The sequence below is a fragment of the Alligator mississippiensis genome, chromosome 11, assembly GCF_030867095.1.
Source record: "Alligator mississippiensis isolate rAllMis1 chromosome 11, rAllMis1, whole genome shotgun sequence".
NCBI classification, from domain to species: Eukaryota; Metazoa; Chordata; order Crocodylia; family Alligatoridae; genus Alligator; species Alligator mississippiensis.
This window is the reverse complement of record NC_081834.1, coordinates 64,039,244-64,062,555: the sequence shown is the minus strand read 5'-3', so window position 1 is coordinate 64,062,555 and position 23,312 is coordinate 64,039,244. Positions and strand designations below refer to the sequence as shown.

Sequence of the window (23,312 nt, the reverse complement as noted above, 5' to 3'; positions counted from 1 at the left end):
TGTGTAATGGCTGATGGATTCCTTCCCCTACATTTAACATTCTTTTAAATGTCATCTTAACTTGAAATGATGTTTGAAAACGTAAATAACATAATTCGACAATAAGCGACTGGCTGTGAGCTCACTCCTCACTCACAGACAGCGGTCCGAGCCCTGTGTGCACAGCCAGCCGTGGGGACGAGGGGGTGGGAGAGGGCTCGGGGGCCTGGCACAGCGATGTCTTAAGCTGCTCAGGGAGAGGATGAGCCTGTGCGATGGGATGGGTTTGAGATCCCAAGGAGGCTGCTGGCTCTTGCAGGCTGGTGCAGGGTCCCCTTGGGGGAACACAGGGTATCCATGCCATGAAGACTTGTGCTGCAATTATGGCATGTGCTGGAGAAGGGCTGGGGTCTTTCAGCAGAGATCAGTGGGGCCAGAGCCCTGAAAGGCATTGGGATCCCTGACTTCGCACCCACAGGTGGGGTGGTGAGGGACGACTCCACGTTGGAGCAGGGGTCGGCCCCTCACCCCCATTCCTGGGCCTGACCCCGTGCAGGGAAGGGCTGCTTGGGGTTACACTAGCTGGGGAGATTGGAGGAGAGCTAGATAAAGATGAATTATATTACTTATTCATTTACATTTTCATCAGCCATTCACTTTGTTTAGGTGGCTTGTGAGTGGGAAGTTATTCCTTTCAGATGCTGGTTGTATCGGTTTTTCCAGGTTTCTGGGTGGGGTCTCAAACCCCAAATCCCCCAAATTGGAACCTGCCCTTGTAGTGCCATCAGGAGGGTTACAAACCTTTTGGGATCAAGTGAGCTAAATGTGAGGGGCGCTAACAGGTGTGCGTGCATGCACACGTGCACAAACTTTTCCTCTCCACTTTTGTTCTTTTTCCCCACGTGACCACTAGAGGGGAGAAGACCACGGCCTGCTTCAGACTTTTAAACGACACCTAGTACTTCAATTGCAGGTTTTATTTGAATTGTTTTGTATCGGCTCTAGATGACGGGTTTTTCTGAATGCAAAATCCACATGAAATTGAGCCGTAGGATTCATTCAGATAAAGCTGAGAAGGAGCACATACAGCCTGGGGAAGGGTCCCTGGCCCATTTCAAATAAGGGACAACAAACTGCATGTGGATTCAGCATAGATGGTGTCTGAGAGTTGGGAGGAGGAGAATAAGAGTTATTAATTGGGCCTGGGCTTTGCAACCAGTCTGGGGAAGGGACCCAGGGCTATGGTTTGCCTCTGAGATCAGAAGGGCATAAGGGGGCGGAGGGGAGGTCCTAGCAATATTTGATTAGGGGAGAGAAAAGGGGTAAGAGCCAAGGGGATTTCACAGTGAGACTGGATAAGTTTAAAAGGGATTTCTTCCCCTGTCTTGGATCTATTTCTCCTGCCACTTAAAAATCCTCCCCAGCATCTCCAGGCAGCAAGGTGGTCTGAGAAGCAGGCATCCTTAAAGAGGAAAACCTGCTCTGACTGTCCTATACCTGCCACTGGAGGCTCGGCGAGCAGGGGCAGGACTAGGAGCAGGCCCAGCACTGTCTCGTTGCTGCCAGGCCAGAGGGACCCGGAGGAGCAGCGTCCCTGGTGCTCTCTGGTCCTGTCCAGCTGCAGCTCTACACAGAGCTTAATCCCAGCAGCCATGAACGGTGCGTGCCCCCGGCGGCTGGCGGGGCATAGCAGCAGCGGGAGCTCGTTGGAGGAAAGCGGGAACTCCCGCAGACTGCTGGCAGTGGGGAGGTGGGGTGGCGACGACCACCCACACATGCCCCCGGCAGTGGTGCCCTTTTGCAGGGGGTGCAGCGCCATGCCCAGGGCCAACAGCCCTGCTCTCAGGGCAGAGCCGCTGCTAGTTTCAGCAAGACTGGAGAGCCCCAGCCCTGGCTCCGAGCTCCCCAACTGTCTCCTGGAAACCTGTCTCCTACCTTGATTGCAACCTTCAGTTTGGCCCACCAGTGTCACAGCAAAGCCCCTCTCATCAAGGGCAGTGAGATTTGGGGGTGGGTGCAGCTGGTCACGGGAGATGGTTTTGCCTTTAAAGCTCTGTGCTGTTGGAGACATGAACCTCAGTTCGAGGACCTACCTTGGACAGCGGCAACCCCCTTCCCCCAGTGTGATGGTCGGGGGCTGCTAGCGGGGAGCTCGGCTGGTGAAGCTGTGAACTGCCTGATCCCCTTGGGAGAGAAGGGGCTGCGACCTGAGGGCAGTTGTTCCCAAAACGGGAAAAAGGGCAGTGGCGCAGGTCACCCTGCTCCTAAAGAGGAGAAACTGCTAGAGAAAGAGCCCTAGCAATGAGTAAGGAGCCCAGCTGTGGACTGCCAGGGCAACTGGAGCTACCGAGCGACCCACACCTGACTGAAAGGGGCAGGGCCTGGCTCCCTTATAAGCCCAAGGGGCTGAGGCCAGAGGCAGTTCCCTGCCCACAGCCCAGGAGGAAGGAGCTCTCTGCTGCAGAAGAGAGGAGAAGCTGCTGAAGGAGCAGCACATGGCACGGCTGTGGGATGAAGACCCCTGGCAGGCAAAGCGTGATTATAGCCGGGCGGCTTCTGTTTATGTTATAGCCTATGGGCTTGTGCTTGTGTTACTGTTTGTCACCGGTGGTTTGGGTGAGGCTATTAGGGGTGGGAGGAGGCCTCATAGGGGACTCACAGCAGTGTGAGAACCCCAGCGCCAGCAAGGGCGCAGCATTGGGGGTGCACAGACCCCAGCCCCAGAGAGGGGCAGCTGAGAAGCCCAAGGGTAGGTGCGGTGACCCCAGAAGAAAGGGCGGCATCACTGAGAAGGCCCTAGAGGAGAGGAGCAGTGAAGAGCCCCAGGAGAAGGGGGCCGTGCTGGAGAAGCCCCCGGACAGGGGGCAGTAGTGTGGAGAAGCACCAGAGAGAGGGCACAGAGAGAGACAGGGCCACGGAGAGCCCAAGCGCCAGAGAGAGGGTGTAGACCCAGACTGAACAACATCTATTCCAGCTGCAAGGCTTGGGGCGTGGTGAAAGGGGTGGTAAGAGCCATGCATAGCCCATAAGGCTAGGGTGCCCCAAAGCACCCATTTTCAGGACAGGACCCACGAGGGGTCCAGGAGTCCACAGGGCCAGAGTTTACAGCGAACCGTGCCCAAGAAGACGTAAGGCAGCCTACCTAACATATTGGAACATCAAAGAGAATCGGAGGGTGCCCTTGGGCCGACTTGGCATGGGAAGGGGTCCTTAAGGAGATCAGGGCCCTCCTGTAGGACCCCGCCGTGACAGGCAGAATTCTGCAGGACAGCCAGCATGGTTTTGTCACGGGTAAGGTCATGTCGGACTAACCTCACCTCCTTCTACGAACAGATTACTCTCCACCTGGATAAGGGAGATGAGGTCAACATCATTTACTTGGACTTTAGGAAGGCCTTTGATTTGGTGTCCCATGAGGCTCTCAAGGTAAAACTAGGGGACTATGGGCTCCACAATTCAATGGTCAGATGGCTGGGAAACTGGATGTGGGGTCGGACCCAGAGAGTACTAATAGATGGATCTGTGTCGACCTTGCAGAAGATGGCCAGGGTGTTCACCCAGGGTTTGATACTAGGTTTATGGGGTCAGCAAGGCAGGCCCTGTGAGGAGAGGCTACGGGACCTGAACCTGCTCAGCCTCCACAAGAGAAGGCTGAGGGGAGATCTGGTGGCCGTCTATAAACTTACATGTGTGCTCATGCTTTATACAATATGGTCTATAGACCGGCTTTGAAGTTTTTGGAAAACTGTTTATTTGAAATTCTTTACTTTTGAATTTTTCTGTGAAGTTTTTGATTTCTTATACATGTGGAAAGAATCATTCATATTTTTTCACCAAAAATTATAGTGTTTTTCCTGCTGTTCACCCAGGTCCACCTCTGTGGTGGGGGGAGGGGGAAGAGGAGGGTTGGGAGTGTTCACATCGTCAAAAGCTGTTTTTATAATGGCAAGATACTTCGTTTTCTGCCTTGACCAAAATTTGCCTCTGCTTTCAAAGTTTGCTTATGTCATCCTGCTGCTGAAGCTGAATCTGTGAATTGCTGCTGACAAAAGCTCTGATTTAGTTAGTCTCCAAGGTGCAAATCTACCCTTCCTTCTGCCTGACTTCAGACTGACACAGCCAACTTGCTGTGACTGCCTGGCAGGCACAGAGGGTGCAGGCCAGGTCAAGGGGAGTCCTGTACTCCCCAGGGTGGTGTCTTGAGGGAGGCTACTCCCCACAGCCTCCCTCGTGTCCCAATCCCAAGCTGCCTGCTGGTGCAGGCTCTGTAATTCGCTGTGGAGGCAACCTTGCTGCCTTCTCTAGAACCAGACTTGCCAGCTTTGTTAGGTATTTTGCAGGGCAGCTGCTGTGACAGTGGCAGGTACACACGATGACCAATGGGAGCCCATGGACCATGGTTTCCCCATGGTTTTAGGAGAGCCTGAAGTGCTTCTGAGAGAAATACAAGCTTCACAATGCTAACCTAGCAACCCTGGTGAAACACTGCAAGATACAGGAGGTGGTAAGGGCAAGAGACACTACTGCCTGTGCACTTTCTACCTGCTGACAGTTGCCAGGCCATGTGGGAACAAATCTTCCACCAGCACCTGCAGAAGAAGCAGGGAGACCTGACCCGGCAGACAGCCCACCGGGCTGCCCTGTAGGAGCATGGAAAAACAGCGCAGGGCAGAGAGGGCCATTGAACTGCCCAAGGCAGACCTGCTGCTGGCAGAGAGAAACATTTGATCACCTCTTCTGGGACTGCTCATACTCCAGGGAGGTGTGGAAGGAAGTCCGTGTGCTCCTCCTCGTGGGGACAGGTTTCAGAGACCAGACCAGGGAAGCGGTTCTCTACGGGTACCTGACCAGACGGCAAGGGACCCCGGCAGCTCACTTCGGCCAGTTCATCTCCTGCTTCAGGTCTGCACTGTGGAAAGCCAGGGACCTGCTCATCAACAGACACTCAGACCCCACGGTTGAGGACTGTATTAAAATGGGGCTGAGTGAAATGTACTGGTACCACAGGGAGACAGAAGGGGATGATGGGAAAGGAATGGCAGACCTCACCTGGTGGAGAGGGGTCTGGCACAGACTGTTTCAGGGGCAGGACCTCTGAGGAGAGCAGTGGGTGGGGGTGTGGGTATGGAGATGGGTGCATGGATACATGGTGTGAACTATGTAATGGGTTTTTAATGGTTTAACTGGCAAAATGTGACTTGATCTGACAAGCGAACCACAAGGGCCACTTGGCAGTGTTGGAGGTAAAGTTTTATTTATATATACATTTATTTATTTATTTATTTATTTATTGCAAAAAACCCCAAACAAAAAAAACCAAGTATGGCCTGGATGATATTGGGGGGGTGGGGGGGGAGAGGGGGGTGGTATACATGTTCCCACAGGGAGAGGGATTGGTGCCCAGGGGTGTGTGTGTGGAGAGGGGCAGTGTTGGTAACAAGGCTGAGAGAAGGGCAGGGCCATGCAGAGGAAGAAGTGGGGTGGACTCTGTTCTGTCCCCATGATTGACCACAGCCACACTTTTCCCAGTTGGATCCTGTTGGTGTTGGTTTCTGTGGTTGTTGGTCATTGGCTTTATTCTGTGATCAGGGCTGGGGGCTGTCTGGGGCAGGGGAGTGCGGGTGCCTTGGAGCTGGTGTCAGGTTGTGCCAGGGGGGTTACGAAATAAAGGAAGAGTTAGAACAGGGCACAGCTCAGCCATCATCTGGGTCTGGCACAGTGTCTCTTGGCTCTCTGGTCCCAGCTCAGGGGCTGGGACAGTGGCAGGAGCTGGGGGTTGCCCAAAGGCTGGAGGGGTGGCTTCCAGGGCCAGCTGCAGCAGCAGGAGGGGTCCTATCCTCACACAGACCCCACTGCCAGCAGACAGGCACCTTCCTGGCACTTTGGGACCCTGGAGGATGTTCCCAGCCTAGGCATAGGACGTGGCTGGGTGGCAGCCAGCACAAAGCTCAGAACAGGCTTCACCAGTGTGGGACGTGGTGGGACAGGTGTGCTAGCTGGAGACGGCTCCACCCCCCAACACCGCCTACTGTGCCCAGCCCAAGCACTGCTTCCCAACCCTCTTGTGTGCCCCTCCCCAGCCCCATCGAAGCCTCCAGACAAGAGCTTGGTACGCAGATTACAGGTAACCTCATGGGTTGACTACTGATAAATGAAACAGAAACAGGTCTACGGCCCAACCTTCAATTTGCTTGCAACTTAAAACATGAAAACAAACTTTTTTAATTTAAATTTGCCATGTTCCCAGCCAAATCAATTCCAAATCCATGAGTCAGTCCAGAACTATAAGTGGTCCTACTACCGGCAAACATCCTCCACCCCCATCTGGAGCTTCAGATGTTTCCAAGACCTACATGCAGATCCAACGTGCAGGCCCAAACCCATAAGGCTTGGGGTTCAGATGTTCCCAAGAGTTGCTTGCCCTCAGCCACATGGCCACAGGAGCAAGCTAGGGAGAAGCCTACTATTTCCATAAAGTGGGCATAAAGCCCCAAAACCTCAGCAGGTACTATCCTCATGCTACAAGAGCAGTTATCCCCTGGTGTGCTTTAGGAAAACGGCCTCCATGGACGCAGTGCCGAGGGATTTCCCCCAGTCTGTGTGACTCCCTGCAACAGCACCACATAGATTCACGCTGCAGCAGGGCACTGGGGTGAGCCTGCTCCCTTACGAGGGCAAACAGCAGAAAGGCAGCCTGCAGGTGTTTTGGGGGCTGAGTGGAGACCCCTGGCCAGCACAGGGGCTGGAGCGATATAAGGTCAAGGCCTCTGGTGGCCAGGCAGTCCAGCCCTGAGGGCCTTTTTACATGTGTATCTGCATTTGTATAAAAGGCAAAATGCACATCAGTGTGGAGAAAATGGGGGTGGTACGCTTTTGAATTAAAATGCATCAGAAGTGTTTTAGCTCAAAAGCACACCACCACCATTTTCAGTGTGCTGACGAGCATTTCACCATTAATACAGATGCACACAATGCAGTACTGGGAGCGTCGGCTTGTGGGCGGAGCAGACTCAATGAATCGGGCCTGCTCCAACGTGCTGGATTTCCAGTGCGTCGGTGCAGACAAAGGTATGTGTATAAATGCCCTGAGAGTCGGGCACGGAGCAGCTCTGGGCAGCAGAGCAGCAGGGCTCCTGCAGTGATGAGAAGGAAGCAGCTCTGCAGGCCTGCGAGCAAGGGAAGGGGCCTGGGGCAGATGGCTCGTTCTAACAGCCCAACAGATGATCTCTGGTTGTTTTTATATACATTTTTTGTGTATATAACTGAAACTTTTGGAACTGGGCTGAATCAGGTCTGTGGTGCTTTGGAAGGTGTCAGTGGGTGTTTGTCCACATTATGGGTTGCCTAGATACATCTCACAAAAATGGCTGTTTTGCTAGTTTAGCGGTGTGTGAAAATACACGTTGACATCTTTTTATCGTGGTAAATGAAGTCACCTCTGACATGTTTAATTAGCTGGGATTTACATCCTTGGGAAAGAGGGAGGGTTTCTTATTTCCTTTCCTTCTTCCTTGTGGAGTGCTGTTCTTGTTTCTTCTTTACCGTACTTTACAGTCTTCTCTGACAAGGCTGGTTTTGCTTTATACAAATTATCTAAGCATCTCAGCAATATATCTAGTATAGCAAAGTAACATCTAATACACTTGTTTACATCAATCTATTACTATTTTAAGATAAAACTGTGACATAGCGTATATGGATTATTTAATGTAGGATCTTTCCTTACCTCCTTTCAGGCCCTGTGCTTTGTTTAATTGTGTTTGATGGTTTCCTTTACTTGCTGACCAGGTTAGTTGTTCATACTAAGGTCGCTCAGAAACACACTTCTGCTTAGCACCACTTCTGCAGCTTAGCCTAGGCTCCTTGAAAATGGGCATGGGCAACAGGTAAGAGAGAGCTGACAATACCTACCTCAGCTAGAGATACACATTTGCTCTACAAAGTAGCTTTTACAACCTGTCATGGAGACATCATAGAAATCATGGAGAAATGGAGCTGGAAGGATCCTCCAAAGGTCACATCTAGGCCAGCCCCGCCTGAGGCAGGTCAGCCCTCTCCTAACCATCCCAGACAAACCATCATCTAAACCCTACACAAGATTACAATCATCCCAGACACAGCTCCCTAACCTGCCATGGGGTCTGCAGCTCCCCGCAGCCCACCCAAAGCAAAGGAAAGGAAAGAAAAAAGGGAGAAAAAGGAGATTCCACCCATCACGGCCTTGCCCCCGAGTCATCTCCCAGGCTGCAGAGAGCAAGCGTGCTGCGTACTGGGCAAACCAGGCGGCAAAAAGCAAGAGAAGAGTTGAAGCAGCTTAGTGCACATGTACACGATGTACTGTACTGTACAATCAGCTCAGGGACAGGGGGAGAGAGAGAGCAAGGGGGGGCTCTAGGGCACAACCCGCACTGCTGGATTCTGTGCAACTCTGCTCACCTCTAGCATCATCTAACCTCTTCCCAGTATTTTTTTTTATTATAAACAGCAAACTGTGGCTCAGGATCAGCAACCAGCTGATCAGCCAAAAGCAATCCTTGATTCTCACCCCCACCCACCAACCCCCCAAAGACAGGCCCCACCAAAGCAGATATAATGGCGCACAGGAGTTCTGGCAAAATCATGATTAAATGAAGGTGCAGATGGGCTGCAGTGTGTTGCTCTGTGCTGTTCCCTCTCCTCCTCTGTGGGCTCCTCAGGAGGTGGTGCAGGGTCTATTGGGCTCCTCTAAGCTGTGGGAATGAGACACACGAGGTGTAGAAGCCAAAGGGACTGCAGCACCAGGCAGGACCTGACCTAGTACTTGGCTCCAGTCTGGGGTCACTACTTGCAAAATCAGGCTCTCCCCCCACTAATGCCTGAGGTCTTCTCCCTCCCGTGCAGGGGTCACTCACCCTTCCTGCTCTTGTCCCAGGCCACTTGCAGGTCTGCATCCGGGCTCATGTGCTCCACATTGCAGGTGTAGTTGTGGTTGCTGCTTGAGTTGATCTCAATGGTGACCCAGGTGTGGTAGGTCCCATCTGTGCTGGGAACGACCCCTGAGCAGCTCGTCTCCTGGGGTTGTGCCTCCCCATTCTTCAACCAGATGACAGCCACGTACTTGGGGTAGAAGCAATGGACCTGGCAGGACAGGGTGGTGAGTCCATCCCTGGATGATGGCTTGTCACTCACCTGTGCCATGGGGGGCTCTGGGAGGAAGGAGACACCTGTTAGGGCACCTGTCCCTGCTGTATGCTTGCGGCTGAGCCCCTGCCAGGAGGCAGGGCTGGGCTGCTGCTCAGGGTCATACACAGCTGCCTCCATTGGACATTTCAGGCAGAAGCAGACAGTGTCGGGCCAGGAGCGCAGGAAACAGGAAACACGGGTGCTCTGGCCTTGGGACTGCAGGAACAGGCTCTGATACAGCTGGTTCTTAGACATGCAGCTGGAGCTTCACCCAGCTGGGGGGACCTGACCAGGGAGGAAGGGGGCACGCTGTGTCCCACAGCAGTGCTGGGGTCTTGCCCAGTGGCAGGACTGGGATGCAGCGCTTCCCACTCCAGACACAGAGGGAGGAGGTGCCCTGGTCAATGCTGCTCTGGGTGACGCTGGGACTCACTGCTCTGCAGCGCTGCCTTCCCGTGCTGCAGGTACTTCTGCAGCCACTCGATGCAGGGCTCCTCCAGGTAGGCTCTTGCAGTCAGAAGGGCCTTATCCTCATTCCAATTGCGCTGGGTGATCTGGGCCTGTGGTACGACTGCTACCCAGGTGCGTGTTCTCAGGGCACAGCTAAGGAAGTCTCCCCCATCATAGCTGAACTGCATGTAGCCTCCAGCACTGCCGTCTTCACCAAGCTCACAGCCGTACATGAAGGGAGAGTGTGAGACCCTGGAATAAACATAGATCCATGCCTGCATCAGAGTCACAGCCCCAGGGGCAGATGCTGCCAAAGGCTGCCAGGCCAGGCAGGGCAGAGTCAACCTCATGGTGGGGTGGGGGGCTAGCTTTGGGACAGTTTGGGAGCTCCGTTCATGGGGAACAAGGCTGATGGGACACAACTGCAGCCCATGCACACCCTGGGAATTCAGGAGCCCATGGCTGGAGGAGGGTGGGAACGAACCCCTGGAAGGTAAAGGGCAAGGTTGGTAGAGGAAGGGCAGGGTGAAACCAGCTGGGACAAGTGTAGACTGGAAAACAGAGCAGAGCTTTACTTTGTGGGAGCAGTCCTGGGCCATAAAGCTTCCCCACGAGGCAGCAGGGACAGTGAGAGTGGAGCTGGAGCAGTGATTTTTTTTTACCTCCAAAAAAAAAAAAAAAAAAATATATATATATATATATATATATATATATGCCTCTATATAACAGCTGCTGGATTTGCAGCAGGGCCCAGGATCCCTGCAAAGGCAGAGCAGGAAAGGCTGCAGAAAGTTGTTGCTTGCAAGAGCAGGTGCATGTTTCTGCTTGGCTCCTGGGGCAGGAGAGGGAAGGGGACTCAGCCCCAGGGACGCAGCCAGGCTCAGAGAGGGACGGAGCCAGGATGGCAGAGCTCAGGGAGGAACCACCCTGCAGCCTGCCTGTGATGTGAACCTGCCCTTAGTGATGGGGAGGAGAAAACCTGATATCCGTTTTTCCTCTGTGAGGCAGAGGGACTAGTGTGGAGGGAAAAAAAAAGAGTAATAAGGTAGACTTGTCTAGGAGGGCAGGGTGCTGGTCAGGGAAGGCTCTGGGGAGAGTAAACTGAGAACCAGCCTGGGGCCGGGTGAGTGATAAGCCCAGGGCTGTTTCAGTTATCAGCACAAGGGGCCGGGTCTGGGAACTGGAGAAAAGTGCTTTTGGGGAGGAGGGACAGTGTGTGTCTTTGCAGATACCACAGACAGCTGGGGCAGAGGAGCTGCTCCTCCCCACGCAGGCTGTAGCAGAGAGCAGGACTTACTGGAGCAGCAGCACCAGCCATGGCTCTTGTGCACCCGTGTGAAGGGGAGCTGATGCCTTGTTAACCCCGTGTGCTTCTGCGGAAATTCACTGGAGTCCCAAGGTTTAAGCTGGGGAGTTGTACCGTGGATGTCTTTGATTCAATTTGTACAGTGTTTTAGTTCATTGGTACCTGCCTTCGACAATTAGATTATTGATATCCTGTTCTGCTGTTAACCTCATTCATATGTTGACTGTTTTATAAATAATACACTGTGTAAATAGTTAGGCTGTATGTACTCCAGTGTGTGGGGAAACCACAGGAAAGCACTCCACAGAGAGGTGGCCCCAGCCTTAGGGGCTGGGAGGTTGACCGAGGCTATTTGACACCCCAGGACCCTGAATCCAGACGTGGCCAGTAGGTAGCACCGTGGCTAGGGTCTCACACACACACACACACACACACACACACACACACACACACACACACACACACACACACACACCCCTAGTCAGTGTTCACTACTGCCTTAACCCAGCAGAGGAAAACCTGCCTACCCTGAGCATGAGCAGGGGATGCTGCAGCTGTCCAGAAAGCAGGGACCAGACTGCACCCATGGAGCTGCTCCCCAGGACTGTGCCCCATTCAGTCCAACCCCTGCCCTGCATCCAGGGAGGTGACAGGGCCTGGTCCCTGCACCCCACAGCTCCTATGGACAGATGTCTGAGTCTCCACGGTCACTGCCCCACCACGGCCCTCATGCCTGGAAGATCCGGTATTTCTCCCCCGGGATTCTCAACTCCCCCTTTGGCCTCCTCCTGCCTCCATCCCTCACTTTCACCTCCTTGTCCCTTTCTCCACACCCCCAACACTGCCTCCCATCACCTGGTCCCTTCCTGCCCCTCCAAGCCCCTCCCTGCCCTGCTCTCAGCCCTGGTGCCCACACCAGCTCCTCTATGGACCAGCAGCCCCTTCACCACCCTCCTGCCCCAACCCAGGACCCCTCTGACCCTACAACCAGCTCATCTTAACCCCCTCCACAGCTGCCTGACCCCCTGGCTGAAGACTGATCAGGTGCCACTGCCCCTGCCCCTCCCTGATGTGACAGCAGAGAGGAGCTGGCTGGCAGGGACACAGACTGGACACGAGACAATACAATGCCCTCCCAGTCCCCCACCCTGTTCTGTTGATGGGCAGGTGCCTCCCCCATCCCCTTGTCAATCACCCCTCAGGCCCAGGGTCCTCCATGGTCCTGTCCATGCCTGTCTGCCCACAGTCACTGCTGGTCTGGTTGTAGCGCTGCCACAGGGTGACCAGATTTGCTTCAAATCCCCACTGCCAGCCCCGCAAGCTCCTGGTTTCCCCGTCCCAGAAGTCTGGGTCGACGGCCCCCTGCACGCAGTCCCCCCGTGGCTCCTCTCTCCGTGTCTCGCTGTCATAGTGGAGAATTTGCTGGTCGTCCATGTAGCTCATGGCAGTGAAGGCAGGAACGTCTGGGCCAGGATCCGACACCCCCGTGTAGAAATGCCAGTAGGTTCAAATATTCCCGCCAGTGGCTCTGCAATGCTGTCGGCCAGTGCCTTCAGAACCCTCGGATGGAGCTCATAAAACATCAGGGAGGAGATAGTATGGAAGTGTGGTATGGTAGTATGGAAGAGAAGACATGGGCACAGATTAGTCAGGAACAAGACCCTCAGAGAGGACAATGACTATGATGAGGAAGATGATGAGGATACCAAAGATGTAGGGCTAAGCAACAACAATGAGAGGGAGAAGAAGAGGAAGACAAAGACGATGCAGATGAAGGATAAGTACTGGAGAAGAGAACAGAGGGGGTGGGAAGGGGAAGGGGATGTAGAGGGATTGGAGGTGGTTTGGTGTGAATGTAACAGGGAAAAGAGATGGTGAGGGGTGCATGAGGGCACGGGTGCAGTCATTGTAACAGGGATCCATGGTGTAATGATATGTGTGTGATACAGACTGTCATGTGAATGGGACTGGACCCAAGACATGGCTGTTAAAGTAAAGGAAAGTGTGTGTATATATATTTTCCTTAAACATATACAAAACAAAACAAAAAACCCCTGAGCCCTGGGGCCTCACACAGCCCGTCCTGCCCTGGCCCCAGCCCCACACTTGTGGTGCACCGAGACACTGGTTTTCAGGTGGGCTTCACTCAGAGGGCAAAAGCGACCTGTGCTGCTGTATCATGCTCTGTGCTGCTCTCTGCGGGCAAAACTGACCCATGTTACTCCGTGTCACGCCAGTGCAGGGTTCAAGCAAGCAGCTTCCTGGAGGTCACATGGGGACACCCCCGTGCCCTGCCTACCTTGGCTCTGACCTATGCCCACCATCAGCGAGCTCCCTCAGGGACAGCTCCTACCTGCCGCTCTGGCCCCGGTTTGTTGGAGAATCCCAGGGTTATACAGACTGGGCACTCCTGTGGCAACTCTGGGACCTGGATGCTGGCAGGCGCACAAGAACAGCTGGAGTCAGGCCCGGGTCCTGGCTACAGCTGCTCCGGGCAGCACAGCTGTGGGTTTCAGGCAAGGCCGGTGGTTCTAGGAGAAACACGAGTGACTGCCCACCCGGTGCCTTCCTTCAGGCTCCAAAGGGATCCTGTGGCAGGGACAGGGTCCCGGCCCCTGCCACACTCCTGCAGAAACAGCCCTGTGGGTGGGGAACTCAGCTGTCCAGGACTGGCCACACGGCATGGCTCAAGCTGCTGTCAATCCCAGGAGCACAAAACAGACACCAAAGGCCCTCGTTTTCAACTGGCCCCTTGAGACCAATGGGTCTCAATCTTTGGAGGACTCAGGCACCCTCGAATGGCTCAAGGCCCCCCTCACATAAGGCCAGCTCTTAATTCTCACTCAATTTTTAACTCTGGGAACAACAATGCAAGGAACTCGGAAAGAACGCAGCCGATCAGACTGGTTTAACCCTCTGGATTCCTCCTTGAAACCCCTGGATCTCTCCTGGGAATCATATTTGCACAGTGAACAGTGCTAATCTTGTGTGGCACCCCTGAAAGGTTTCAATGGCTCTGATTGAGGGGGGAGCTGAAGCAGGGGCTTTAAGACTCAAGGGGTTCACAGTGATTTTTAATTCTGAAACTAGAATGGTTGCACAGCCCTATAACCGGGTCCATGCCTTGCCACAAGAATGCGGGGGGCTCCCTACTTACAGGGCACTGGTCACAGAGCGGCTCCATATAGCGCCAGCTCTGGGCAAAATAGCAGAGTGGCGAGAGGAGAGCAACAGCCAGGGCTGCAGCCAACAGCACTAGTTTTGGGATAACTGCTCCCCAGCCCATCCCTGCCATTGCTATAGGTCCTTTCCCTTCCACCGTATCAAGGGCAGCAGACAACCCAGGCACAGACAGCCGAGACCCTCACTCCCCAGTCCTTCTCCACTTACAGGGGTCAGTCAGCCTTTCCCTCCATTAGTGCCTGGGGTCTCCTCCCTGCCCATGGGGTGGTCACTCACGCATCATGCTCTTATCCCGGGCTGCTTGCAGGTGTTCACCCAGGCTCACGTGCTCCATGCTGCAGGTGTAATCGTGGTTGCTACTGGGGTTAATATTGATGGTGGCCCAGGTCTGGTAGGTCCCATCTCCACTGGGAATGACCCCTGAGTGGCTCATCTCCTGGGGTTGCGCCTCCCCATTCTTCAGCCAGACGACAGCCACCTCCTTGGGGTAGAAGCAATGGACCCGGCAGGACAGGGTGGTGAGTACATCCTGAGATGAAGGCCTGTCACTCACCTGTGTCTTGGGGGGCTCTGGCAGGGAGGAGACACCTGTTAGGGTGATGGCCCCTGCAAGAACCTTTGGCTCGAGATCCCTGCCAGGAGGCCGGGCTGGGCCGCTGCACTGGGCCATACAAAGCTGCCTCCATCAGGCATTTCAGGCCAACAGTGTTAAGCTGGGAGCATGGGAAACAAAACACAGCTGCGCTGGACTTGGGGCTGGAGGGACAGGGTCCAATGAAGCTAATCTCAGGTCCTCAGACACATGTCTGGGGCACAGACACACTGTGGGCTCCAACCAGGGCAGGGCAGGGCAGGGCAGGGCAGGGCAGGGATGGGGTACAATGTCCCACAGCAGTGCTGGGGCCTCAACCAGGGCAGGACTGAGATGCAGCACTCAGCACCCCAGACACAGGGAGATGGTGACACTGGGACTCGCTGCTCTGAGAGGGATAACACTGGGACTCACTGCTAAGCAGTGCTGCCTTCCCGTGCTGCAGGTACTTCTGCAGCCACTTGATGCAACTCTCTTCCAGGTAGGCTCTTGCAATCTGAAAAAGGATCTTATCCTCATTCCACCTGCGCTGGGTGATCTGGGCCTGTGCTGGGACTGCTATCCAGGTGCGCGTTCCCAAGTCGTAGCTGATGAAGTCTTCCCCATCAGAGCCAAACTGCATGTAGCCTCCAGTGCTGCCATCTTCATGAAGTTCGAAGCCGTACATGAACTGGAGAGTGTGAGACTCTGAAACACAGACAGATCCAGGCCCTGGGTCAGGGTTGCAGCCCTAGGGAGCATGTGCCACCAAGGGCTGCCAGGCTGGACAGGGGAAGAGCCAACCTCATGGAGGGGTAGCACTGGGGGAGCTCGGGAGCTCCATTCACAGAGAACAAGGCTGAGGGGACACAATTGCAGCCCATGCAAGCCTTGGGATCTCAGGAGCCCAGGGATGGCGTGGGAACTGGCCCCTGGGAGAAAAAGGGCAAGGTCAGCAGAGGAAAGATCGGGGTGACACTGGCCGGGATGAGTCCAGGCTGGAAAGCAGTGCAGTGCTGGACAGCTTTCCTGCAGGGCAGCAGGGATGCTGTAGCTGCCTGGAGAGCAGGGACAGGACTCTGAGACCATGAGGCTGCTCCCTGGGGTTATTCCCCATTCAGCCCAAACCCTGTCCTGCACCTGGGGAGGTGATGGGGCCTGGTCCCACAGCTCCTACTCCACAGATGTCTGAGTCTCCATGGTCAATGCCCCATCACGGCCCTCACAAGCCCCAGCGGGGTCCAGTCCTTGTCTCCTGGGATTCTCAACTCCCCCTTTGGCTTCCTCTTACCTCCCTTTCCCACTTTCTCCGCTTGTCCTTTTCTTTGCACCCTCCAACACCCCTTCTATGGCAGGGCACACTTATAGATTCATAGATTCATAGATGTTAGGGTCGGAAGGGACCTTAATAGATCATCGAGTCTGACCCCCTGCATAAGCAGGAAAGAGTGCTGGGTCTAGATGACCCCAGCTAGATACTCGTCTAACCTCCTCTTGAAGACCCCCAGGGTAGGGGAGAGCACCACCTCCCTTGGGAGCCCGTTCCAGGCCTTGGCCACTCGAACTGTGAAGAAGTTCTTCCTAATGTCCAGTCTAAATCTGCTCTCTACTAGCTTGTGGCCATTGTTTCTTCTTGCCTTGGTGAATAAATACTCACCAATTCCCTTCTGTGCCCCCGTGATGAACTTATAGGCAGCCACAAGGTCGCCTCTCAACCTTCTCTTGCGGAGGCTGAAAAGGTCCAGTTTCTCTAGTCTCTCCTCATAGGGCTTGGTCTGCAAGCCCTTAACCATACGAGTGGCCCTTCTCTGGACCCTCTCCAGGTTATCCGTATCCTTCTTGAAGTGTGGCTCCCAGAATTGCATGCAGTACTCCAACTGCGGTCTGACCAGCGCCCGATAGAGGGGAAGTATCACTTCCTTGGACCTATTCGTCTTGCATCTGCTGATGCACGATAAAGTGCCATTGGCTTTTCTGATGGCTTCGTCACACTGCCGGCTCATGTTCATCTTGGAGTCCACTAGGCCTCCAAGATCCCTTTCCACCTCTGTGCCACCCAGCAGGTCATTCCCTAGGCTGTAGGTGTGCTGGACATTTTTCCTCCCTAGGTGCAGCACTTTGCATTTCTCCTTGTTGAACTGCATCCTGTTGTTTTCTGCCCACTTGTCCAACCTGTCCAGGTCTGCCTGCAGCTGTTCCCTGCTCTCCGGCATGTCCACATCTCCCCATAGCTTTGTGTCATCTGCAAACTTGGACAGAGTACACTTCACTCCCTTGTCCAAGTCGCTGATGAAGACATTAAAGAGTATTGGTCCAAGGACCGAGCCCTGCGGGACCCCACTGCCCACACCCCTCCAGGTCGACACCGACCCATCCACTACGACTCTCTGGGTGCGACCCTCCAGCCAATTCGCCACCCACCGGACTGTGTAGTCATCCACGTCACAGCCTCTTAACTTTTTCACCAGTATGGGGTGGGATACCGTATCGAAGGCCTTCCTGAAGTCTAAGTATACGACATCCACCCCTCCTCCTGTGTCCAGGCGTTTCGTAACCTGGTCATAGAAAGAGACTAGATTGGTCAGGCACGATCTGCCTGCTACGAACCTGTGCTGGTTTCCCCTCAGCATAATTTGCCCTGCTGGGCTCTCACAAATGTGAGCCTTGATCATTTTTTCAAAGACTTTGCCAAGGATGGAGGTGAGACTGACTGGCCTATAGTTGCCCGGGTCCTCCTTCCTCCCTGTTTTGAAAATGGGGACCACGTTAGCCCTTTTCCAGTCCTCCGGGACTTGGCCCGTGCACCACGAGCGTTCGAATATTCCCGCCAGTGGCTCTGCAATGATGTCGGCCAGTGCCTTCAGCACCCTCGGATGGAGCCCATCCGGGCCTGCTGACTTAAAGGCATCCAGTTCTTCCAAGTGACTCTGCATCATCTCAGGGTCTACGCATGGAAGTCTGGCGCCTTGCTGCTGCCTCTCTACAACCCCAACTTGGTGCCTGCCATTTTAAGGGCTATTACAGCAGTCACCAGGGTGCCAACAAGCCCTAATGAGGCACTCGCCTGACTGCAGGAGTTCCCTAGGATTGAAGGAGGGGGCTGAAGAGCTGCTGCTGGCAGCTGAAGGAGTAACACCTGACTGAGCTTCTGCTCATGGCATCAAGGGCAGGAGCTATGGGAATGGCAGGAGGCTCCTGGTCCTGGGTATGACTGAAAACTGCACCCTGCCAGGGAAGGATGGCTTGGCGGGCTGGCCATGGAAAGACCATCCCCCAGAAATGCCAGGCTAGATACCTTCCCAGTGAAAGGTGGGTAGGGGAGCCTTAAAACCCCAGCCCCCACACCCTGGTGAGTTACTCAAGGTCAGGGCCAGGCACATCTCTGGACACCTGAGCCCCATGGGGTATGTGACCCTGACAGAAAGTGGGGGCTAGGCACATCTCTGGACACCTGAGCCCCATAAGTGAGGGCCAGGCATGTCTCTGGAGACCGGAGCCCCGCTTTGCCCCAGTGTTGGGGTGTAGCGATTAAAATAGGAGATGGCCTTCATAGATTAGGATGTGCAAGGATGACCCAAAACGCTGTGCATGTTGGTGTAGAGTAGGGCCTGATTAGGAGGGCCTGAAGAGCTGCACCGGGGGTGTGCTGAGGGTGTGCTGAGTAGGAGGCGTGAGAGAGACCTGAAGTACAGCACATGGGCTAACTCAAGGGTGCAACCCCAGAGAGGGGAATGGCCAAGCACAGGTAAGTCTACAGATGCCTGCGGTATTAGTTGGGCTGGAGGCTGTTTGTCGTGTGTCTGTAGTGATGTTAAGATCGGCCAGTATAGGGGCACAGTGACCGGCTGTCCCAGTGTGGAGTGAGAGTCCCAGTGAGACTCTGGGCAACGGTCATGGTGTGAGGCACTGTAATAATTCAAATGACATCTGTGAGTCATGGGACATGATAAGGGAAGGTAGGAGTTGTGTTATTGCCCTTAGCAATGGGCATTAAAATAGGAAGTCTCCTGCTTTTAACAACAGTTTATTTTACAACAAGTCACGGCAGGTGAGATTTTGGGCAGACTGCCCCAGTACAGGTGAGTGAGCAAAAGGTTTCCCGGCCCTGAGTAGCCATCTCGTTGCACCCTCCCATGCCCTGGTCCCCTCCTGCCCCTCCACACCCCTCCCTGCCCACACCAGCTCCTCTAGGAAACATCAGTCCTTTCATTGTCTTCCTGGCCCATCCCGGGACCTCCCCTGGTGCTACAAGCAGCTCCTTCTCCCCGCACCTGCTTCCCCCACTGCTCCTTCCCACCCCTTGGCCTGTTGTGCTTCCATCTTTCCTCTGCACCCCCTCCCCATTTTGCCCACAGGCCAGGCTTCATTCTGCTTCCTCAGTCCCCCCAGGTGTGGTGGCTGGTGGTCGGTGTCCCTGGATGAGCACCAGAGCACAGGGCCCAAGGGCTTGTGGCTGGTGGCCCCAGGGATGCAGGTTGCAGAGGATGTTTTGTTTGCAAGCACCCCTGGCGGGTGGGAGATGGCAGGGACACAGGGAACAGGCAGGGCAAAGAGAAATCACCCACCCATGGCAAAGGGACTGCAGGGAGGGTGTGGGACGGGGGGAGAAGTCTGCAGTGGGCAGCGATGTGCCCCCCTTTCCTGGGAGCACAGGGCCAGGCAGGCTCCCTCCCCTGTGTGACCTGGGAAAGGCAGGGCAGGGGGCTCCAGCCAGACTCTGCAGCTGGTATCGGGGAGAGGACACTTGGACGGAGGCACTGGGAGCCCCACAGTGGGGTGGGCAGCCCCAGGCAGCCCCAGCCGCACAAGGAGCTCTGGATCAGGAGGCAGCCTCTGCTCCTGCCCCTGGACATCTCCCACTGGTTCCCTGTGGTGCCATCTGGGGCTCCCTCCTTCCCAGGGCACCTTTGAGGGGGGGATGGCAGGATGAACCACCTGTCCCAGTGCTAGCTGCACTCCTGTGTCCCTGCACTGGGACGCCCGGGGCCCCCCAGCTTTTCACAGGGGCTCTGCCACATCCTCCTGGCCCAGACACAAGGCTGCTCTGGATGTGGCTGCTGCTGCAGCCTGGCCCCTTCTCCGTGAAAGCACAGACCGGGCCGAGATCCCCACAGCACCCTACCCCTGGGGCAGGCTGGGCTGTGTCCTGTGCCCTTCTCCCCTGCCAGGCTGTGGTGGGTGGCAGCACCAGGGGCTCTCAGCAGGAGTGGAGCTGGCCCTGCAGAAGCCCAGGGCAGGGAGCAGCAGGCACAGTGGGACTGGGGTTGAGCTGGGCAGAGGTGCAGGGGAGAGCCCTGGGAATGGTAGCTGCCACCCTTGCCCTTGCTGACAGCACCAGTCATGTGAGATCCCTGTGCCCCAGCCCAGGAGATCCAGCTGGTGACAGGGACCCTTGCAGCCTTCTGTCCTGGGGACACATGCCTTCCCCCTCTCTGCTGAATGTCAGAGGTGGCAACACGGGCCCTGGCAGCATGCAGCAAGGCAGCAACAGCCCCTGGCTGACCCTTCCCAGGAAGGCAGAGTGGGTTTGCAGGCCACAAGGGCCGACCTCAAACACACCTGACCTGTCAGTGACCAAAATGCTCGGGGCAGGGTTCAGGGAGCTCTGGGTGGCAAGAGAGGGCATGAGCTGGAGAGCTGTGCGCTGACCACGGCAGGACAGAGAACAGCCGTTCCCACCACTATCAGGCACACAGGTTTCCTTCCATGCATCAGCCTGGGGGCTTCAACCTTGCGGACGAGGGCTGGGCTCCTGCTGCCAGGAGGCAGACAGCCCAGGGGTGCCTGTGTAACAGGTGCCAAGTCACTGACCTGCCGGGCCAGGAAAGCACCAGAGCCTGCCTTGGTCTCCTGGGCACAGGCCAAGGGATGCTGCTTACAGTGGATGCACTGGAGTGGGGAGAGGGCTTCCTCTGCAGCCGCTTGACCCCCATGGCTGAAGAGTGAGCAGGTGCCCCTGCCCCTGCCCCAACCCCTGCCCAAGGTGACAGCAGAGAGGAGCTGGCTGGCAGGGGCACACACCAGACATGAGACAATGCAATGCCCTCCTGGTTCCTCACCATGTACTTCTGACCCCCCATGCCCTTGGCAGTTACCCCTAAGTCCTAGGGTCCCTGAGCCCCCACCAGCTGCCTCCTGCCTGCCCACACTCACCATCAGTCTGGTTGTAGCACTGCCGCAGGGTGCCCAGGTTCACTCCAAATTCCTGCTGCCAGCCCTGCAGGCTCCTGGTTTCATTGTCACAGAAGTCTGGGCCAACAGCCCCCTGTGCCCAGTTCCCACATGGCTCCTGTCTCCGTGTCTCGCTGTCGTAGTGAAGAATTTTCTGGTCGTCCATGTAGCCCACAGCAGTGAAGGCGGGCACATCCAGGCTGGGATCTGACACCCCCGTGTAGAAATACCAGTAGGAGTGCGAGCCTGTGGGAGACTGGCAGGGGTCAGCACAAGTGGGGGCAGAAGCCAGTGCCCTTGGGTGCTCACTGCCACCTCCCGGAGGGGCCGCAGAGGAAGGACCCGGCGTTGCAGGTCAGGCCTGAGGGGAAGTGCAGAGCAAGGGGAGCAGCGGGGGCCAACAGGACAGGGCAGAGCTGGCAGAGTGAGGGGCAGGGGCCCGGGGAGCAGGGACAGCACCAGTCAAGCAAGGGCCTGGGCTCAGCACCTCTCAGGCTATGGTCCTACTGCACAGTCAGGGCCTGGGGCTGGAGGGACCTTGGACAGCAGCCTATTGCCCAGCTCCTTTGCTTGCAACTCATCCATCTGCCCCATCAGAGGCGCAGCAGGTCCTGTCTTCCCGGGCCACCAGCAGCGCCCTGAGCAGCTCCAGCCCAGAGCAGAAACGGCCACACGGAGAGAGAGGATGGTGCTGGATGCCCATCCATGTGGGTGCTGTGCCCAGGGATGGCCTCAGGGAAGAGGCAACGCCGTGCTGAGGCCTGCTCTGCACACAGGGTTTGGACTGATCCAGCCATGAGCACAGGCTGCATCTGAGTGTTTCAGACCAAGGAAACAAGAGCCAGGAGCCACTGATGTTGTGCTGAGGCAAATCAGGGGCCACTGGTGGCACTTCGTGCTATTTTCATGGACTTTTCAAGGCAGCCCCCCCACTGCTGATTGGCCAAGGGCCCCCCCAGCCCCCTGCTGCCCCTTTCCTTTGCACCATGGGCAGCTTTCTGGTCCAACCAGCAGCAAAGGCAGGCGGGGGGAAACATAGGGCGGCCACCATATTTGCTGCTTCAACTCAGCTCAACGGCTCCCCCTCCTGCAGCTGTTTTCAGTAAGATTTTCCTCCGGGCAACATGGGGAGGATACTGTAAGACTGCGGATGGGGAGATCCCCAAGCACCACCTGTTGCCCCCCCTGCCCACACACAGAGCCTGGCTTACACATGAAGCCAACTGCCCCTTTGCACTGGCAATGCCCCTGCTCCCCTTGGTCCTGGTCCCAGCCCTGATCCCAGCACAGCAGCGCAGAGAGAAGATCAAACAAAGCCCAGAGCAGCCTCTGGCTGCTTCCAGCTGCTCCCAAACCCATCCCCATCCCCTCTGATCCCATCACAGTGGTGCTCAGCCCTGGGCCTGAAGCCCTGCAGGAAGTGCCACCTCTTCCTTTCCTCTCCTTTTGGACCCAGAAATACCCTACAGCAGCTCCCATGGGACAGAGACCACAGAGCAGCCCAGCAGGGCAGGGTGTTTCTGTGCTGGGCTTTCCTGTCTGCAGTCTCTAGGCTCTCCTGTGCACCATGTTTCACAGCAACCAGCGCTAACACTGCCGGCCTCTGTCACCCTTGAGAGGACCCCAAAGCACCGACCCCAGCCGGACACAGAGCCCAGCTCCCCTGTCCTGCTCCCAGTCCACAACCCCACAGGGAAGGAGGATCACTCTCAGCTGAGCCTGTTTCCCCTCCACCCCCCACCCTGTCACACCTTGCCAACTGGGTCCCCTTGCAGTGGAAGTCAGTGGAGACCCCACAGCTTGACTCAGAGCTCAGCACTGAGCCTAATGACCCTCCACCTGGCTGTGCCCTGCAATCCCCGGATGGGGACCCCCAGCTGCCCCTTGCCCTTGGCCTTGCTGCAGGTACCGCCACTCACCAGCACGAGCACCGGCCCCAGCCCCAGGGATGGCCACAACCCCCATGACCAGAAGCAGGACCACAAGCTCAGGAGCCATCACGGCTGTGTTTTCACTGCAAAGATCCAGCCCAGAGCAGTTGTGCAAGCCTCCCTGGGAGCCGAACCAACATTATGTTGGACAGGAACTGGATCACAGCCAAAAGGCTGAGAAGCAACAGGAAACCCCAGCTCTGAACCCACCCTGCTGCACTCAGACCCAAACCCAAGGATCCCATCGGGTGGGTAGATAAGCCCACTGCCCTGTGCTGGGCTTCCTCCAGTCCCTTACCAAGCACAAGGGACACAACACAGACAATGCCCTGCCCTATGCCTCACCCTTGGGCATCCCATCTGAGCCCCTTCCCCCAGCCCTGCTCCTCTGCCCTGCAGCCTCCACACATGCCCCAACCCTCCCCACAAGCCAAGCCCTTGTGCCCCAGGACCAGTTGACAGGGGCTGCCCCATTGCCCAGGTCAGCCCCACCAGGGCCTGAGAAGGGCTGGCTGGGCACTGCCCTGTGCCCTCAGACATCCTGGGATGACTGTCCTCC

The 23,312-nt window shown here is 56.0% G+C and overlaps 2 protein-coding genes across 2 annotated transcripts; both read right to left on the bottom strand.

The window, feature by feature from the left end:
* Nucleotides 1-8,862: 8,862 nt before the first annotated feature.
* On the bottom strand, nucleotides 8,863-12,331 carry LOC132243762 (class I histocompatibility antigen, F10 alpha chain-like). The gene is made up of 3 exons (XM_059714150.1): nucleotides 12,093-12,331; nucleotides 9,575-9,843; nucleotides 8,863-9,164 (listed from the first exon to the last, which is right to left on the bottom strand). The coding sequence occupies exons 1-3, from the start codon at nucleotides 12,329-12,331 to the stop codon at nucleotides 8,863-8,865; spliced, it is 810 nt and encodes a 269-aa protein (XP_059570133.1).
* Nucleotides 12,332-14,348: 2,017 nt separating this feature from the next.
* LOC102558833 (major histocompatibility complex class I-related gene protein) lies at nucleotides 14,349-22,820 on the bottom strand. Its single transcript, XM_019482785.2, has 4 exons — nucleotides 22,742-22,820; nucleotides 20,805-21,068; nucleotides 15,087-15,359; nucleotides 14,349-14,650 (listed from the first exon to the last, which is right to left on the bottom strand). The coding sequence occupies exons 1-4, from the start codon at nucleotides 22,818-22,820 to the stop codon at nucleotides 14,349-14,351; spliced, it is 918 nt and encodes a 305-aa protein (XP_019338330.2).
* Between the last annotated feature and the right edge of the window lie 492 nt (nucleotides 22,821-23,312).

What these genes read in the sequence shown, in the direction of transcription:
- LOC132243762 (XM_059714150.1), bottom strand. Translation starts at nt 12,331, where the DNA reads ATGGACGACCAGCAAATTCTCCACTATGACAGCGAGACACGGAGAGAG. An exon ending in GAGGACCCTGGGCCTGAGGG is followed by an intron (nt 9,844 to 12,092) that starts GTGATTGACAAG and finishes TGTTTATTCCAG; the next exon opens with GGTCTCACACTCTCCCTTCA. An exon ending in GAAGGCAGCGCTGCAGAGCA is followed by an intron (nt 9,165 to 9,574) that starts GTGAGTCCCAGC and finishes CCTTCCTCCCAG; the next exon opens with AGCCCCCCATGGCACAGGTG.
- LOC102558833 (XM_019482785.2), bottom strand. Translation starts at nt 22,820, where the DNA reads ATGGCTCCTGAGCTTGTGGTCCTGCTTCTGGTCATGGGGGTTGTGGCC. An exon ending in GTGCTACAACCAGACTGATG is followed by an intron (nt 15,360 to 20,804) that starts GTGAGTGTGGGC and finishes TCTGTGTTTCAG; the next exon opens with AGTCTCACACTCTCCAGTTC. An exon ending in GAAGGCAGCACTGCTTAGCA is followed by an intron (nt 14,651 to 15,086) that starts GTGAGTCCCAGT and finishes CCTCCCTGCCAG; the next exon opens with AGCCCCCCAAGACACAGGTG.